This window comes from Lonchura striata, chromosome 28 (genome assembly GCF_050655825.1).
Source record: "Lonchura striata isolate lonStrDom1 chromosome 28, ASM5065582v1, whole genome shotgun sequence".
Taxonomy (NCBI): domain Eukaryota; kingdom Metazoa; phylum Chordata; class Aves; order Passeriformes; family Estrildidae; genus Lonchura; species Lonchura striata.
In genome coordinates this window covers 7438099-7454518 of record NC_140730.1, presented here as the reverse complement: position 1 = coordinate 7454518, position 16420 = coordinate 7438099, and the positions used below count along the sequence as shown (strand labels likewise).

General features: G+C 48.7%; 2 protein-coding genes across 2 annotated transcripts; both read right to left on the bottom strand.

Moving 5' to 3' along the window:
* On the bottom strand, positions 1 to 4568 carry KLHL33 (kelch like family member 33). The gene is made up of 5 exons (XM_021528173.2): positions 4518 to 4568; positions 3207 to 3734; positions 2017 to 2950; positions 1441 to 1611; positions 1 to 870 (listed from the first exon to the last, which is right to left on the bottom strand). The coding sequence occupies exons 2-5, from the start codon at positions 3727 to 3729 to the stop codon at positions 294 to 296; spliced, it is 2205 nt and encodes a 734-aa protein (XP_021383848.2). The 5' UTR covers positions 3730 to 3734; positions 4518 to 4568; the 3' UTR covers positions 1 to 293.
* Positions 4569 to 6075: 1507 nt separating this feature from the next.
* On the bottom strand, positions 6076 to 9406 carry NDUFA11 (NADH:ubiquinone oxidoreductase subunit A11). Its single transcript, XM_021528174.4, has 4 exons — positions 9319 to 9406; positions 9140 to 9232; positions 7130 to 7252; positions 6076 to 6272 (listed from the first exon to the last, which is right to left on the bottom strand). Exons 1-4 carry the CDS (start codon positions 9398 to 9400, stop codon positions 6160 to 6162), a joined length of 411 nt encoding a protein of 136 aa, XP_021383849.1. The 5' UTR covers positions 9401 to 9406; the 3' UTR covers positions 6076 to 6159.
* Positions 9407 to 16420: the final 7014 nt, after the last annotated feature.

The following is a 16420-nucleotide window of genomic DNA, read 5'->3' as shown; positions in this document are numbered from 1 at the left end:
GTTCAGGAAGCACTTTTATTCAACCCAAGTGTGGGGGGAAATTGAAGGATTCCTAGCTCTCAGTGAAGGGCTCAGACAAGGGGATTGAGTATTCCTGGAGGCAGAGGGCTACAGCTGACCTGTGGAAGATTTATGTTCAGGTTCACAACAGTCTAGGTCATGTACCCTGAGGGTGAAGTGTTGCTGGAAACCACAGAAGGAACCCACCCTGGGAGAGGGATCTGGACACTTTTGTCCCATAGAGGTACCCATGGATGATACCTGGGTATCCCATGAGGTTCAAAGAGTATACCCTAAGCGTTATTGGGAGTTTCAGTTGATCTCAAGGGGTCCTTAAGGCACCTGGGAGCACGCAAGGCAGGGGGTACAGTGAGAACACAGGCTTGTAGGTCAGTATAGGCATGGGGCAAGGTGCCTCGGGTGATCCAGCGCCGGGTACCTGGCTGGTAGGCGTGGATCAAGTGCGTGTCCTGGTAGGTCTCATGACTGTACCCTCCCAGTACAAGCAGCTCCCCTCCCAGCACAGCTGCACCTCCAACAACATGTGCACGGGGGAGAGGGCTGAGGAGGACCCAGATGTTCTTCTTGGGGCTATAGACCTCAAAGGTCAGCTGGTCCCTGTAGCCAGTCTGCCCAGCCCGCTGACACAGGCCCCCGGCCACATATAGCTGCCCACCTGCCTCCTCCATGACATGACCAGCTCGCTGGCCATTCATGGGGGCCAGGAGTGTGACAGGTGCACCTGGGACATAGCGGAACAAGGATGCCTGACACTGGTATGCTTCATCACACCCACCCGACACGTAGAGCTCACCATCCAGGGCACATGCTGCAAGCCCACATAGAGCCATTGGCAGGGGCTGGCACCTCCTGGGCAAAGAGAGAGGGAGAGGTGAGGGATAGGTTAAGCAGGGCTGTCCTGCAGTGACCGACTACCTAGGGGTTCCCTGGTGAGCCATGGCTTCATTGACCACTCAGCAGGCAACACTTACCAACACCCAGTGAGCCCCAGTGGACAACATCAACTGATATAGAATGGATGCCCCACAGATGGGGCCATCACTGTTCAACACTTTGTAGTCGCCACACCATTGATCAACAGCAGTGGGCTCCATTAATGGACAACATTGGCCATCACCCCATGAATTTTCTGCCTATGAGAGGAATCAAACTACTTTTCTCATTGGCAGATGGCCAACAAGACCTGCAATGAACACACTGCTGGCCAAAAACTCATTTGTCACCCACTAGTCAACACTGGCCAACACCTAATCCCCAGGGGACTTGGTTTTTCAACACCCAGTAGACCTCTCTCAAATACTACTGCAGGTCCATCCTCCACTGGAGACTTAGTGACACATAGCACTCTGTGGGCACCATGGCCAAGACAAAGGGCTCTGAGAGAAAAGGAAAACTAGGCATTGGCTGGAGCAGCCTCACCTCCAGGCGTCATTGGCCAGGTCGTAGCACTCCACACTATCTGTGCAGTAGAGCTCCCCTGAGCTGCCCCCCAGGGCATAGATGAAATTACCAAGTGCCACAGCAGCAAAGTAGCTCCGTCCACATGTCATACTGGCCAGACGCTCCCAGGAATCGTCCATAGGCTGGTACCTGGGTTTGAAAGGCAAAGGGGCAAGAGACTACCTGTTACCAATAACACCATGAACTGATGTTGGCACCACTGATGGCAACAACCCACCTACAACTTGCCAGTCCCATATCTTGGGGTCACATGGTCACCTTGCATGGGAATATCCCCTCCTTCTGGACAGTATCAAACCCATAATGTCCTGGGGCATCTCCAGATAGAAGCCTCCCACTCCTGCTCCCAAAAATTCTGTAACATCCCAGAGTAGGAGGGCACCTCTGACTCCTACACCCAATCCTTCCCAGAATGTCTTGGGCCCACTTGACCAGCCACAATGTCTTGGATCCATGGGGTAGCTCTAGCTCTAGCAATACCTCCCACAATGTCCGGGTGCCACATGCCAATTCCAAGTCCTCTGTAGCTCTCACCTGTAGACACTGGCTAAGGTGTCATGGACTCCGTAGTAGTGCTTTCCACCTAGGACATAGAGGTTGTTGCCCACCACAGTTACAGCATGACGGAAGCGTGGGCCATCAGGAAAGTGTCCCAGTGCCCGCCACTCAACCTGCTTCACCAGCCCCACAGCACTGAGGTAGCGGTCTGCAAACCAGAGATGTCTGCTGGGCTTCCGGGCAGCCAGGTTGCCCTTTACTTTGTCTCCACCACAAACCACCAACACTTCTTGCAAGGAACGTACCCGGCACGGCAGCTGGGCCATGGGGGTGAAACTTGCTACCATGAGCTCGCGGAGGACCTTTGGGTTAGCTACACCTGCAGTCACAGATGGGACTTTTTTCAGCTCTAGGCTGGACATAAGGGCAAAGCGAACAGATGACAAGATCTCTTTGGCTAAATCCTCCTGGCCATCTCCATTGGCCATAAGCCACCGAGATGCTGCTTCCAAGGCTTCCAGTTCGTGGAGGACATTGAGACCATCAGAACGGAGGAGGCGGATGAGAAGGTGTGCAGGAAGATCCAGGAAGGCCGGTGTAACCACCACACAGGGAAAAGTGGCCAAGATGTAGTTCTCTGCTATATGGACGACCTCATCCAACCCATAGGCCACAGCAAAGGCCAACACGTCAGGGACAGTTTCTGGGGTCAGGCCATGGGTGAAAACATCCAGGCAGAGAGTGAGGAGCCCCCAGGCCTGGTAGCGCAGGGAGGTCTCAGCTGCCTCTAAGACCATGGGCCATGGCCCTGCTACAGCTCCTGTGTAGGCAAAGGAGAGGAGGAGATGCAGCTCGGCTGGGGACAACCCCGTGACCAGCGGGTTGGCAGGGTCATGGGTGGCCTCTCGCATGGGACAGGTGAAAAGGGCCCGGAAGAAGTCACAGGAGCAGCTCAGGGCCAGTCGCTGAACTAGAAGGAAGGAGGAATAATGGTGGAGAGCAGCAGGGGACCCTCTACAGTGTGTGCAACCCCTGGAACTCAGGTGTCCTGGCCCCATGCCTATAAAAGTCCCAGCTCTGCCAAACGGAGCAGCCTTGTGGGCACCTCTAGAGCCTGATCCCCACCTAGAGCTGCAGTCTTATCATCCCCACCAGAGGACTTGGCTGTCCCAGAACACCCTGTCCCATTCCTCAGCCCCTGATAGGAATCCCCACCTCCTGCCCACCTGGGATGACCTCGTTCCCTGCCTGGAGCTGAAGGTCACAGCCCACACCATTGGCATGGAGCTGCTCCATGGCTCTTAGCGTCTCCCACTGCTCCTCCAGGGCCTTAGGACCTTCTTCCTGGTTGTCAATCTCCAGATGCAGGGTGCAGGCAGCCACCAGACGGGGGGCACCCAGGGCCCGGGCGGCCTCCTCCACCTCTTTTGCCTGGCCATGGGGAACAATTCCCCTATAAGCAAAGGTGAGCACAGCCCGCCAGCCCCACAGTGTGGCCCCAGGTGGCAAGGGGACATGCGGTAGAGGATCTTGGCTGAGTTGTCTGGTCCTGCCCTCCAGGAAGCGGTGGAAGAAGGAGCTGATAGAGGCCAGGACCACAGCATGGGCCATGTCACCCTCTGGGCCCACGGCCACATCCACCAGCTGTCCTGTGGTGCGGAGATGGTCAGCCACAGCCAGGAAGTGTCCAGCGTGAGCCCCATCCTGCAGGCTCCACTGGTCTGGGGCCGGCCCCTCTGCAACCCACATCTTGCCTGTGGAAACACATGGAGCACGGTGTCAGGGAGCTGTCTCCATAGCTGGAGCCTCTGGCTCATGACAGGAGTATTGGCTGGGGACATGGAGTCTTGCTACTGGCACTGTCACATAGTAAAGCCACTGGATCCACCACCAAATCCTCTACCCCACAGCCAGGGCCACCACACTCTGCTGCTGCTCCATTACTGAATTTGATGATTCTTGGCAAGCATAGGTGAGCACAACAGCCCATTTCACTGCCCCATATCTGAGCTTGATCTCCTCACCTGCCTCATCTCTAAACCCTTAGCATGAAGCTACTGACCCACAGCCAATGCTGCCTCCCCACATACCTCAGGCCACTGTCACCACTCAGACCTTCAGTCCTATAGCACACACAACTGCACCCTTCCTCAGGCATTGCCCCATAACTGAAACTACTGATAGCCCAACAGCAACCAAGCCACTGGCCCCCAGCGAAGCACCTGTCACACCTGCTTGGTGCATGGCAGTGCACAGCAGGCATTGTAGTGTGTCACACTGCCTGTCACACATTGTGATGTGTTATCCTGCTAGTTGTCTGCAATGTTACATGCCATGCTCCCGTGCACTGCGTACTGTTGAGGTGTGCTATCATATTACTACCACCCCTTGCCCTCACCATGTTGCTCACTGTTTGCACAGTGTTGCTTGTCCTCGTTCAGGCCATGCGTTGCAGCCCAGTGAAGTGGTTGCTGTATGCTGTGCCCCTGCATTACTGTGTGGCCTGTTATGCTGCGCCATGCACTTGTCCCGCTTACCGCCTGCTGCTGCTCTGCAGAACTTCTGTGACCCGCTAGGAATGTGCTCGGGTAATTATAGACTGGACAGAACACGTGGCCCCAGCCAGGAGCTGGGAGAGGCTGAGGCAGAGGGAGGTCCAAGGCCTCAGAGTCCCCAGGGTGGGACAGTGGGTCACTGAATTTGCTGAGGACAGGCAGTAGGGCCACCTGAAGCTGACAGGAGCTCTGTAAACCCTGTGCTATCCTGAGCAGCTCCTGATGTGGATCCCTGGGCCCTCTGGCCCCTCTATAAACCTTGACCTTCTCAAGAGCACAAGGTGAAGCAGAGCCCCCTCCCGAGCCCTCAGGTAGGGAACAATTGCCTATTCCCACACCCCCATTAGGGAGTAGATAGGTCCACTACCACTTGCTGTGCATCTAAGAGCTGTGCTGTGCTGAGCTGTGGGACTCCAAAGAGCTGGGGGTCTCAGCTCCATGAGAGCTTGGCCCAGCCTCAAGTGCCCCCAGGACCACCCTGCAAACACCCAGGACCCCAGCAGCCCCAGAGCACATACCAGAGCAACACAGCCTGCCATGTGACTGTCCCCCAGTATCACCGACCCTCCCTCTGCTGTCCTCTGGTGCCCCAATCTCATCTTGTCCCCTCCCCTTGCACCTATATTCCCCTCTCCCACGCACCTGCATCCCCCATGCCCACATTCCCTGTCTCTGTAACTTATGCACCCATCCCCTAATGTCCCATCTCTGTACCACACTGTTCCCACATGTCCAGTTGAATTCTGTGTCCCCAAAAATGTTCTCACATGCTCTACAAGTCCAAATTTTTCTTTTTCTATCTAGTTAGAATTTCCCTATCTTGTTATTTCCCATCCTTTACTGCACATCTGATCCTCCACTTTCTGTAGCCATCAAGTAGTGAAAAAGTGCTATTACATCAAATCTTGACCTTTCCTCCAGGCAAAATGATCCAGTTCTCCCCTCCCTTTATGCATACTGTGTCTCCATGCTCTCCATCTCCTTAGTGGGTTTGCAGGACACCCACTTTTCTACACTTGCTTGTAGAAAAGTCAATCAGATATAGATATAAGCAACTTGCTCCAGTTATCAGCTGGCGTTCAGGAGTCCCTTCCAGCCTCAGAAATTCCGTACTTTAAACCCTGAAGCACTTAGCTCTAGACCTCCTGAAATGCTTTTTGGACAAAGAACCCAGGCTCCTAAACACATTGTGAGCAACCTACAACTTCCTCTCTACCCCACCTTCCCCATCTTCAGCTCAGAGCCAAGCACTTCTTCAGAAGCTTTGACTCCAGACCCTCACTGATGGGCTCAGTGCAGTGTAATCCCACACCTTGTCAAGAAGCCTCACAGGGCCCACTCAACTACAAGAACCTCACCGAAGCTACAGCATAGTGCTCACAATTGAGCACAAAATAATGAGACATGGAGGCAAAGTAACTTGTGCACAGAAATCATAGCCAGACCAGAAGATGCTGCTTCCTCTTCAGCAGCTCCAGCTTTCTGCACCTCAGCCAAAATGCTGGGGAACAGCCACATGACACCACCATGTTGTGACAACTGCTGATTGGACCAAATCTTTATTACATGATGTCCTAAGTACATACAGCATTTGGAAGCCAGTTCACAGGGGGAAAGGTGACATTTACAGCTTGGGAGGTCCCATCAGCCTCCAGCCCTCCTTGTTACCGATCTTCATGAGAGCTGCAGTGATTCCAAACCCCAGACATGCTGTGGTGCCAGTGAGGTAACTGTGAGCTGAAGAAAACACATCAAACCAGAAAAGACCCATTAAGGCACAAATCCTTTGCAATAGATCTTGATAGACTGCCATTTTTCATAGGTCCTTAGACCATCAGCAACATTGTCTGGTCAGGGGAATTGGAAAAGTGACCTTTTTATAAAATTGAGTTCTCATGTTTATGGCTTGCAATTTGAAGTATCAATTTCAGTAATACACTGCCCCATCCCCTTAAGTGGGTAATCTTAAATGGCTCATTTGAATGACAAAAATAACTATTACTGCTTCAAACTCTCATCAGCTCAGCAACTAGGACAAGTAAAGATTAATTATATTTCACCACAATTAAAACTTAAAAAAATCCCTCATTTCTTTAGGTTTGAGGATGAATGTCTACAGAAAACAGTTGTGTCAGTATCTGCAGGAGCTGCTTAAGGTTACAAAGGGCTGTAGGAGCAACAACAATAGGACATAGCTTGTCCCTCAGACTATGTGATGAATTCACAAGGTAGATACCAGATTGTACTCGCCGCCTAAAATAAATCACAGGTGTTGCCAAGAAAATATGCATTTCCACAACAGTATTTTTCCTATCTTGCAATTTTAAGGTATAACTGGTAGCTACTACTGGCAGTACTGAGTGAGGTGTCCTTTCATTCTGTATATCACTTCATGTTCCCTTTGGTATCCTCCCCTCTTACAGCCATATTTATTTCAGCAGGCCAACACAATGCCAATGAAACTGGCATGAATAGAGGCTGAGATGAATCATTACCAAAGATGCCTGATACCAACATTCTTTAACATTTTTCCCCAACTGAAAAGCTTCTAAAACCAACAAGGTACATTTCAACACAGGCTTGCCCACAGTTACCTCTCACTCCCAAGACAGCTCCTGCTGCACAGCCACCTATGAAATAGTTCAAAGGATCCTCTGGTTCCTCCCGGACTTGGGCACTGAGACAGGTACTTAAGCCAAACACAGCTCCCAGTGTAGCTGTAAAGAAGAAGTAAAAAAACAAACAAACAAACAAAAAACCCACAAAATCCTCAAGGACCAGAGAATTCACATTGAGAATGACTCCAATATTCACAGTGACTACAATGGCAAATGTAGAAAGATCCGTTCCTCATTTCCCAGGGACATCCTATCCCAGCTGCTACAGTGAGACTCAGCATTCACTCAGTCCCCCTCAGCTTCCCTGGGTTTCTCCCCCTGCACTGCTGCAAGCTGGAGCCTTACAGCACTCCCCACCCACTGCCACCAAACAGCACCGCATGTTGCCAGGGTATCAACTAACAGCCCTTCCTGACAAGGCATGGGGCACCCCTGACAGCTGGGAGTACTGGAGAGGAGCAGTGGTGTCTGTGCAGCCACCTCCCCAGCTTTGCCTGGACTCTGCACTGTAACTCAGCCCTCAAGTCTCTGTGAAGCCACCTCACATCACCAGGCAGAGCAACCCCAAGGGCACTGCTCTCCCTACAAACTGCTAGTCCTGGCACTTTCTTCCTCTGCCTGCTGGGACTCACAATGATTACTGAATAGTAGGAAAATGAATTTTGTCAATTATTCTTGTTTGTAAACTGACTCTGAAATTAAATTTTTTGAAATGAACTAAGAAACTGCAAAGTAGAATCACCTTGTCCACTGAATTACACACTTCGTCCCATCAGACCCTGCAATGATAAAATTGCAAACTTTGGCAAAGAGCTGTATCAAGAACAGCTGGATTTGCACCTAATACAAACTCTTGATCATGAAATGTGAACCTGTCTACCAGGCACCATCTGCAGATTTCAATTCATCTTTTTTAGGAGCAACAAAAATGTCCAGATTAAAAATTTTCAATCCTATATAAAATCAGCAGCTCTTTTTACAAACTTATGCAGAAAATAAATTATGCTTATGCCAAAATCTACTGAAAAGAGCACTCCATAAACAAAACCCCCAGACATAGGACTGCATTTCAAATTTCCTGCTCTCCCTGCTTTGGACCAAGGCATCTGTAGGCCAAACGCACAGCTTGAGGCAATGAAAGGACAGACACGACAAATCCTTCCTCAGGTATGAAACTGGTAAGAGGACCCAATATGCCTGTTTAGGATTAAGGGATTTATTGAAATCACAGTTGATTATATGATCCAGTCCCTTCATAATGACCTCAGCTCATTAGAGGAGATGCCAGATCCTGGTTGGAGTCGAACTACTCAAAAATGCAAACCTGGACTGACGGTGCCCCATCTCAAAGCACCAACATTTGGGGAGAGGCAGAGGTGGCACAAACCATTGAATTAGACTGAAAAGCAAAAGTCTGCTAAGATAAAAACTGCACTTCACAAGGGACAAAGGGAACTTCAACCATACAGCCCCTTCAGCTCCCTGCTCCTCTTTTCAGCATCCACTTTCCCTTCCAAGTACAATTCAAGACAACTACATGGTTTCTCCTTGTCTATATGACACGATGGAAAAGAACCCACGTTTATCTTCTTTTTTCCACCAAAACATTGCATTGTTCTTTAGCAAATGCACTTTATTAAATACAATGCCTAAATATATTAAGCAAAAAGTTAAATATGCTTATACTATGTTGTTGCCCACAAACTGAGTATTCTAGAAATACAAAAAAACCATAATGTACCTTTTACTCCAGATTGCAAAAAATATGTTACTTCACCTGCAAATCAAGGATATGTCTTTCCATTTCAGTGTTTTGGCTCTTGGTTAAACAACGACCCAAGACCGGTGGAAGAGAGAAGCACCGAAAATGTGCAGGGGCAGAGGCAAGGGCAAAAATGAGGGCGCAGCCAGACCGGGCACAGGGGAGGGTGCCGTCCCTGCAGAGTTCCACCCTACAGTTACACTGCCGAGGGGCCCGGCCCTTACCCATCGTGACACTGTCCGCCGCCGCCGTCTGCAATGCGGCGAGAGCCGAGCCGGGCCGCAGCAGGATGATGCGATACGCCGCCCCGACCAGGCCTGCAACACAGCACTGCGCGTCATTGCCCGGGCCCGGGCCCCGCTCGGCCGCCCCCCCGCGTGCCTCCCTTCCCCCCGAGGCCCACCCGCGGCCGCTCCCACGCGCGTGGCGAGCCAGGTGCGCTGCGGGCACTGCTCGCCCTCGGGCCCGTCCCAGTAGCCCGCCATGGCGGCAAGGGGGCAACGCAGGTATCGCGAGAGGACGCGCGGCACCGCCCCGAGACGGGGCGAGGCCACGGAGCGCCCGCGGCGCGGCGAGCGCGGCCCCTCCCCGCGGGGCCCCGGCCCCTCCCGCGGGGGCCGGCCCGGGACCTCGACCGGGACCTCGACCTCCGCCCGGGACCTCGACCTCCGCCCGGGCCGGGACTTCAACCTCCGCCCGGGCCGGGACCTCCGCCCGGGCCGGGACTTCAACCTCCGCCCGGGCCGGGACCTCCGCCCGGGCCGGGACCACCGCCCGGGCCGGGACCTCCGCCCGGGCCGGGACCGTGTGCTCCGCACCAGCGCTGCCCGAACACAGGCGCACCGTCACTGGCCTAAGGGATTTCTCCCTCTTGTCCCCAGGTGCCCCACCTGCGGCTCCCACTGTTTGCCTAAGCCTGGGGCTGTGACCCTACCGTTTGTCTTTGCTGGTTGCTTGCGGGGTGGGGAGATCAGTGTGGTTTTGTTTTGTTGTGGATATTTTGCATTGTTGTGGATATTTTGCTTTTTTGTGAGGCAGGCGTTGTTTTTTGCTTGTGGTTCGTTTTTGTTTTTGGTAGGGTCTACAATAACTTACCTATTGGCGTTGAAATATTTTAAATGAATTTTCAAAGATTCTGATTTAATTCTATACTGCTGTATGGTCATATTTCCTTCTGAAATAATAAAGATGCTTTGACACAGGCTATAGAGATACATTGATTTTTCTAGTTGTTCATAGTACACTAAAAAGACAACTCTCTACTGTGCCTTCTTGGTGATGTACGCAAAATCACACAATGAAAAGCCAACGTCCATAAAGGAGACTAAAGAGTCCTTCAACTTTATTTCCATAAAGGGAGAGTCCACTGGTACACCCATGGCTTTTTTTCTTTCAAGGTTTCTCACGTTGCCCTCTTCCTTTTCCCATTGGCTGAGGTACTAGGAAGGTACAAACCTCCTGAACCACCTTACCACATATTCCCCCTTGAACCTGTCATTTTACCCCGAAGTTCAGAGGTTCAGGCTTGTCCTCTGCTTGTCTGTTTCAGGAGTTGGGCTATCTGGGCTCGGTAACAAACCCGTTTGAAGTTAGTAGAGATGTTAAGACCCATACCCTCACACATCGAATTGGTTTGTAGACATTTGTATGCATCTCCACTATCAGTGACACCCCTTCAGGCAAAGCTGTTCCAGTTGTTTTACCAACTCTTGAAATAACTCCAAGATCTGAGTGAAGAAGTCCACAACTGTATCCTTGTTTAGCTCAAGCTTTCTCACTTCGCTACCTCTTTTCCCTGTATGAGAAAAACATGTTAAATACTTGATTTCTGCATTTTCCAGTATGCTGAATCCCCCACAGTATCTCTTTCTCATAGGAGCTCAAAACAGCTGGAGCTACTGCTTCATTATCCAAAGAAATTTTTTGTAGTGCTGTATCCTGCTGGCAGTAAAGTTGGGGCTTCATGAGCCCAGCAGCAGGAAAAGGAGAAGGGGCATGGCCAGGGTTCGGTAGCTGCACTGTGCTGTATCACACTGGAGATGTGCTGGGGTGCGCTCACAACCCAGCAGGCAAATCACCTCTGTTCCAGAGCTGTCTCAGTGCCAGAAGGAGTGGGTGTGGAGTGGATTCACAACACAGGGCCTTCCACTGACTCTCGGCTTGGGCACTGTGAAAAATGTTTTTGTGATTCATGTTAATTGGCAATAAAATCAGCAAATGCTTGTATCTGCTGTGTCCAAAGTAGATGCATTCCCTGGAACGGTTTTGAAACTTTCTGACTAAATAGCTGAATAAATCATTGAAATAGGAGAAGTATAGTAAAGAGATGAGATAGCTAGACAACTGATGCTTAGAATAAAATAGAAGAAGTTGTGGTAAAGCTAAGGAATATTGTGATAAAACGACTAAATGCTTATGTATAATAAAAAGCTTGATGCACTTGACAAAATCACATAGCAGACACCAGTGTAAGGCCTCCCTCCAGATGACAAGAAGAAGGACAGGAAGCCAATGACCACCTGGAAAGATTATGAAATCGCTGATCCCAGCTTATTAATATTTGCTGATTTGAACTAACCAAGCACATTGGAAAATGTCTTGTAGGCTTAAAACCAGTATATATACTTTGCTGAACTTGTAAGTGGTGTGTGCTGTTACTGGAGTGGTGACTCCCTGGCCACCCAGCCCTGCTTGCTTGCTTTCTGTAAAATAAAAGATATAGAAATAAAATTCTGTTTGGCTATTGAAATTTTGTATCAGGCACTACTTCCTCTGCATGCCAGAGAGCTAGCTGTTTTTATACACAGAACCAATGCTACCATCAGGCACTCACTGGTCCTTTAATAAAGGAAGCATTTTTTAGAACAGCTTTACCCTTCTTCAAAGGTTTCCCTAAGCACACCACATGAAGGGCTGTGTGACTCTTCCAGACAGCACGATGGAGAAAACACTTGCCTGCAGGGTGGCATACGCTGAGGAAGTTCTCTCCCCAATAAAAACCATACAGAAGGCACTGAATCTTGCACAGGGCAAGACTCTACACCATTAAGTAACAAATAGTTTTCTGGGATCCAAGTGTAATAAATGAAAAGGTCTTTGTTCATCAAAATGAGCACTAAAGGAGATAAGAATTTGAGCGGAATAGGGAGTTTCAAGATGTGGGAGGAGGAGGCCTGAAAGGACAGCCTGTATCTTGCTTAAGAATTGTGTAAATGTAGCTAGCACAGTAGATTGCATAACCAAATATGTACAAGTTAATTTTTAGACAAAGGACAATCCGCAGAGAGGATGAGGAGCCTTCATCCCGACAACCATCGGAGGGCAAAATACGACCCCCTAGCAACCGGCGGGGCAGACGCAGAGTACACCAGAAGGGGAATACATAGACCAGAAGCAGAAGTAGTGTTAGAACAATGGCGGGGGGTAAAGCACACGCTGTGGTGAAGCAGAGCTTCCCAGCCACCCCAGAGCTGGCTTTAGCTTATTACCGCTTGCTCAATAAATTCTTGTTAATTGATTTACCTATAATTGGTCTCCCCAATTGAATCTGTCTATAACACAAGGAGCTCTTAAAAGGTCTTCTGAGACCATATCCCATGCAATAGATTCGTAATGCATCTTCCACTGACAAGGGAGGTGAAACAAAGAATTTACATCTCTCCTGCTTTGCAGCAGGTACACAGTATCTGTAGCTGCAAGACTCAGCATACTGGTGTCTGCACCTTTCCACTTGCCTCATGGATAGACTGCAGCTATCCTGCTGTACACTACTGGTAGTGGTTTATTTAGCAGATACATATCCTTGGGCTGCAGACCCTCCCCAGGCTGTCAACGCTGTTAAGACAGCTACAATAAGAGGGAACAGTTACCTTACTATAAATGGGCAAGTTCCAAGGAAAGCAACGCATAATTAATGGAACATTACTCCTAAAACACTAACTTGATTCCAAATGCTTTTACTGTTGTTAAATTAACTGTCCGATACAGAATATTAGTTCCCTTAAGCAGTGAGAGGGGCTCCCCACTGTACTACAAGCTGCAGATAACTGTGTTATAGATGAGTAATGCGATGGTTGACTCTCACAATTAAAGAGCAAATATAATGTATATGTTAAGAGAAGTTTGTAGATGTATAGTTATATTTCTCCCCCATTGCATTGTTATCACAGGATGGCCTGAGTAGTTGGGACATTTGGGAGGGTCTGTAGGAATGCATCCCCTGTTGACGGAGTAAACAAGTTACCCTTTGTCCTCTTAAAAAGGAGAAAAGCCCAGAAGTTTCTCTCCTCAATTTGCTTAAAAGACACATCATAGGACCTTGGGGACTTCACCTCAAACTTAAGGGTAGCTCATTGGACAGAAGCCAAAAAGTCCCGCCTAAGCAATTCCTAGAAAAAGAAGAGAACAAAAGAAGTAAATCGCTTTCGTGAAGTAGTTTAGCAGGAGCAAGTACCTCTTGCCCTGACTCACCTTTTCATTTTTGCCTTTTATTACAACTTTTTTGTTTCCAACACTGTCACAGGAGCCATCCTGCTTCTTTTATGCCACCTGAGGTAGCTGAGCTATCAAGGGTATAATGCTTATTTCTGAGAGCTTATAAGACCAGGCTCAGAAAACAGAAATGCATTAAGGCTCAGCTTGTTACTATGGTAGTACCTGACCTCCAATCAAGATGTAAGAAAGTGATCTCCACCACAGGACAGTGAAGGAGTCTACTGACATAACTTTGGGAGCAGATAAGGTGTTAAAAGACAGATCATCCATTGTGGGATGAGCAGATGGCGTTAGAGTCCTTTGCTCTTGGCGCGCTGTATTATTTTCTCTATTCAGTCTTCTGTTGTACTTTTTAAAAAGGTTTTAATAAACCTCGTAAATTTTTTGAAAGTGAGTATCATTTCTCACAAATGAAGACTGGTCTGGGATATATTCCTTCCCCCGTGGCCCTACGACTTTTCAAAAGTGGCACACCCCTGACACAAGTTTGGCAGATTCTATCAGACTTTCCCAGGACTACCAGTAGTCACAGGTTAAAATCCCAAAGGCACCAGGAGACTGAATTAAAAAAAAGGGGAACGGGAGGTGAGTACCATCTTCATAACTATTTTTGGCCAGACTGTAATTTGGTCATTCTGACTTTCGTCAGTTTCAAATGAGTAGTACACGGGACCCATCCTGGTCTGTTGAAGCTTCAGGATATTGGACAGTCAGAAGGAAAAAACAGTGGGACATGTTGGGGGGAGGAAAAACCAGCAGAAGACATGGGGGGACCCCATGGACAAGGACCCTGTGGCTGGCGAGACGTGTGAGATTTAAAGATTTTGGGGACTTGGTAGCAGGGCAGCTGCTGAAGGGTTTGTGGCGGGGGTTGCCCATCAGAGAAGACCGTGCTCGCATCGGGACAGGGCTACAGCTGAGCAGAACCAGATGGGGGGGCTGCAGCCAAAGCCAGCTCAAGCTGGGGGGAGGAGCCACAGCCGAGATGAGCCAGGCAGGACAGGGAGTAGAGTGCAACCATGGGACCAGAGCATTGAACCAAGGAGGAGAGGAATGGCAAGGAGCAATCCGGTGATTTGGATGTCCCTGGATCGTAGGTGTTTTTTTTACTATTTGCAAGAGAGGTAAAGCTTTTTCTCTCTCTTCCCTTTCCTTGTCTTTCCTCCTTTCCTTGTTTCCGTTTTTTTCCCCCTTCTTTCCTTTTCCTTTCTTAGGAAGACAGGCCGTGCTGGAAGGACTGGTGGTTACCTGTCAAGATGGGATTGCGAACAAGTAGGGAATTCCTCAAGGAGGAAGGAAGAAGTGTGGAAGTACCAATATGGATACCCCCTAATAGCCTACTGGGAAGAAAACTAACCCAATGGAAATATGACCCCAATACCAGAAATAAGGACGAGCTCAAAATGATTCAGTAGTGCATGGCGGAACGTGCTAAAAGGGAAATTAGGAGGGATCATGCACACTGGCTGAGATATGGATCAGATGAAGAATGGATATGTCAGGCATAAAATATCTATTTGAAAGCTAAGAAACCATTCAATCAGGAAGAGAGTGACTATGCTGCCTGCTGGGAAGGAGAGACTTCAAGCTCAAATGTGAGCATGTTTAAGATACCAGAAACTAAAGAATGGGACCTGTTAGAACACTTCCCCTCTCCACCTTCAGTAGCCCCAACTGTACCTCCCTTGCACCCTGATGGGTCTAGCCAAACACTAGGAACAGAATGGCACAATGAGAGGAAAGCAGACCAGGGGATGGAAACCAAACAATAGTATTATATCCCCTGAGAAAAGTACCACTGGGTGGGGTGCAGGGAGGAACTGGATTTGTAAAGGTACCTCTCAATTTCTCTGACGTGCGAATGTTCAAGAAAGAATTAAAAGGATTACTAGAGGACCCCACTGGGTTAGCAGAACAGTTAGGCCAGTTTCTGGGGCCAAATATTTATACATGTGAAGAGATGCAATCAATAATGACCATGTTATTCACACCAGAGAAAAGACATGATGCGGGAGGCTGGGATATGGATATGGGAAAGGGAGCATGTGCAAGGACCTCCTGGGGACCTGAAAATGCCCACAGTGTGCCCCAATTGAGACCACAACATCACTGGGGAAGACAAGACATGGAGGAGTACAGAACATTAATTATAAGAGGTATCAAAGAAGTAGCTTCATGAAATCAAAATGCTACTAAAGCTTTCGATGAGCAGCAAAAGAGGAAAAAAACCCCAACAGAGTGGCTAAAAAGACTGAGGAAAAATATGAGGCGATATTCAGGGTTTTACCTGTGGGAATCCTTAAAATCAGAGTGTTTTGGGAAAGTTGCAAAAGACAGACCTCAGAGATAACAAACTGCAATTAGAGCTAAACAGTAGACAGGATTTGTCAGCAGAAAAATTATACAAGAAGTAGAAAGTAAGGACAAATAGAACAATGGTCTGTGTATTAACATGTGGCTAGAATAACTCCCTAAGCTACAGAAAAGTATGTATAATGAGATATTAGAAGTTCTAATCTTAATAATGGAGCTCTGTGCATTGTAATTTAAGGCTTAGAAGTAGGTATTGTATTCAAAATAAGTCAGCATTGTTTTAACCAAAGGTAACATGTTGGATAGAACTACTGTCAATATGCTTTTGCTTTGTGTGATTGGTCAAAAAGCTTTTAAAGTAAGTTGTAACATTAAGTTCTTTGTCTGCTACCAGGGATGTGAGCTGCTGGCATCTTCCCATTGTCATAACCATGTAATGAGAGTGATGCTAGAAAATAAACAGCTCGAGACATGCTCGTCAGCAGTCCCGTCCCATTCGTGATTTGTACATAGGCCCCTGGCCAGCAATATGACCCTGATACAATGGCCAGACAGATCTTACTAAAGATAAATTTTGTCACTCACGCCTAGCCAGATATATAGAGGAAGTTAGAAAAGTTAGATGGTTGGCAAGAAAGGAGATAAGAACTTTTAAGAGGCACAGAAGGTGTAGAGAGTGATGAACAGAAGGCCAAGGC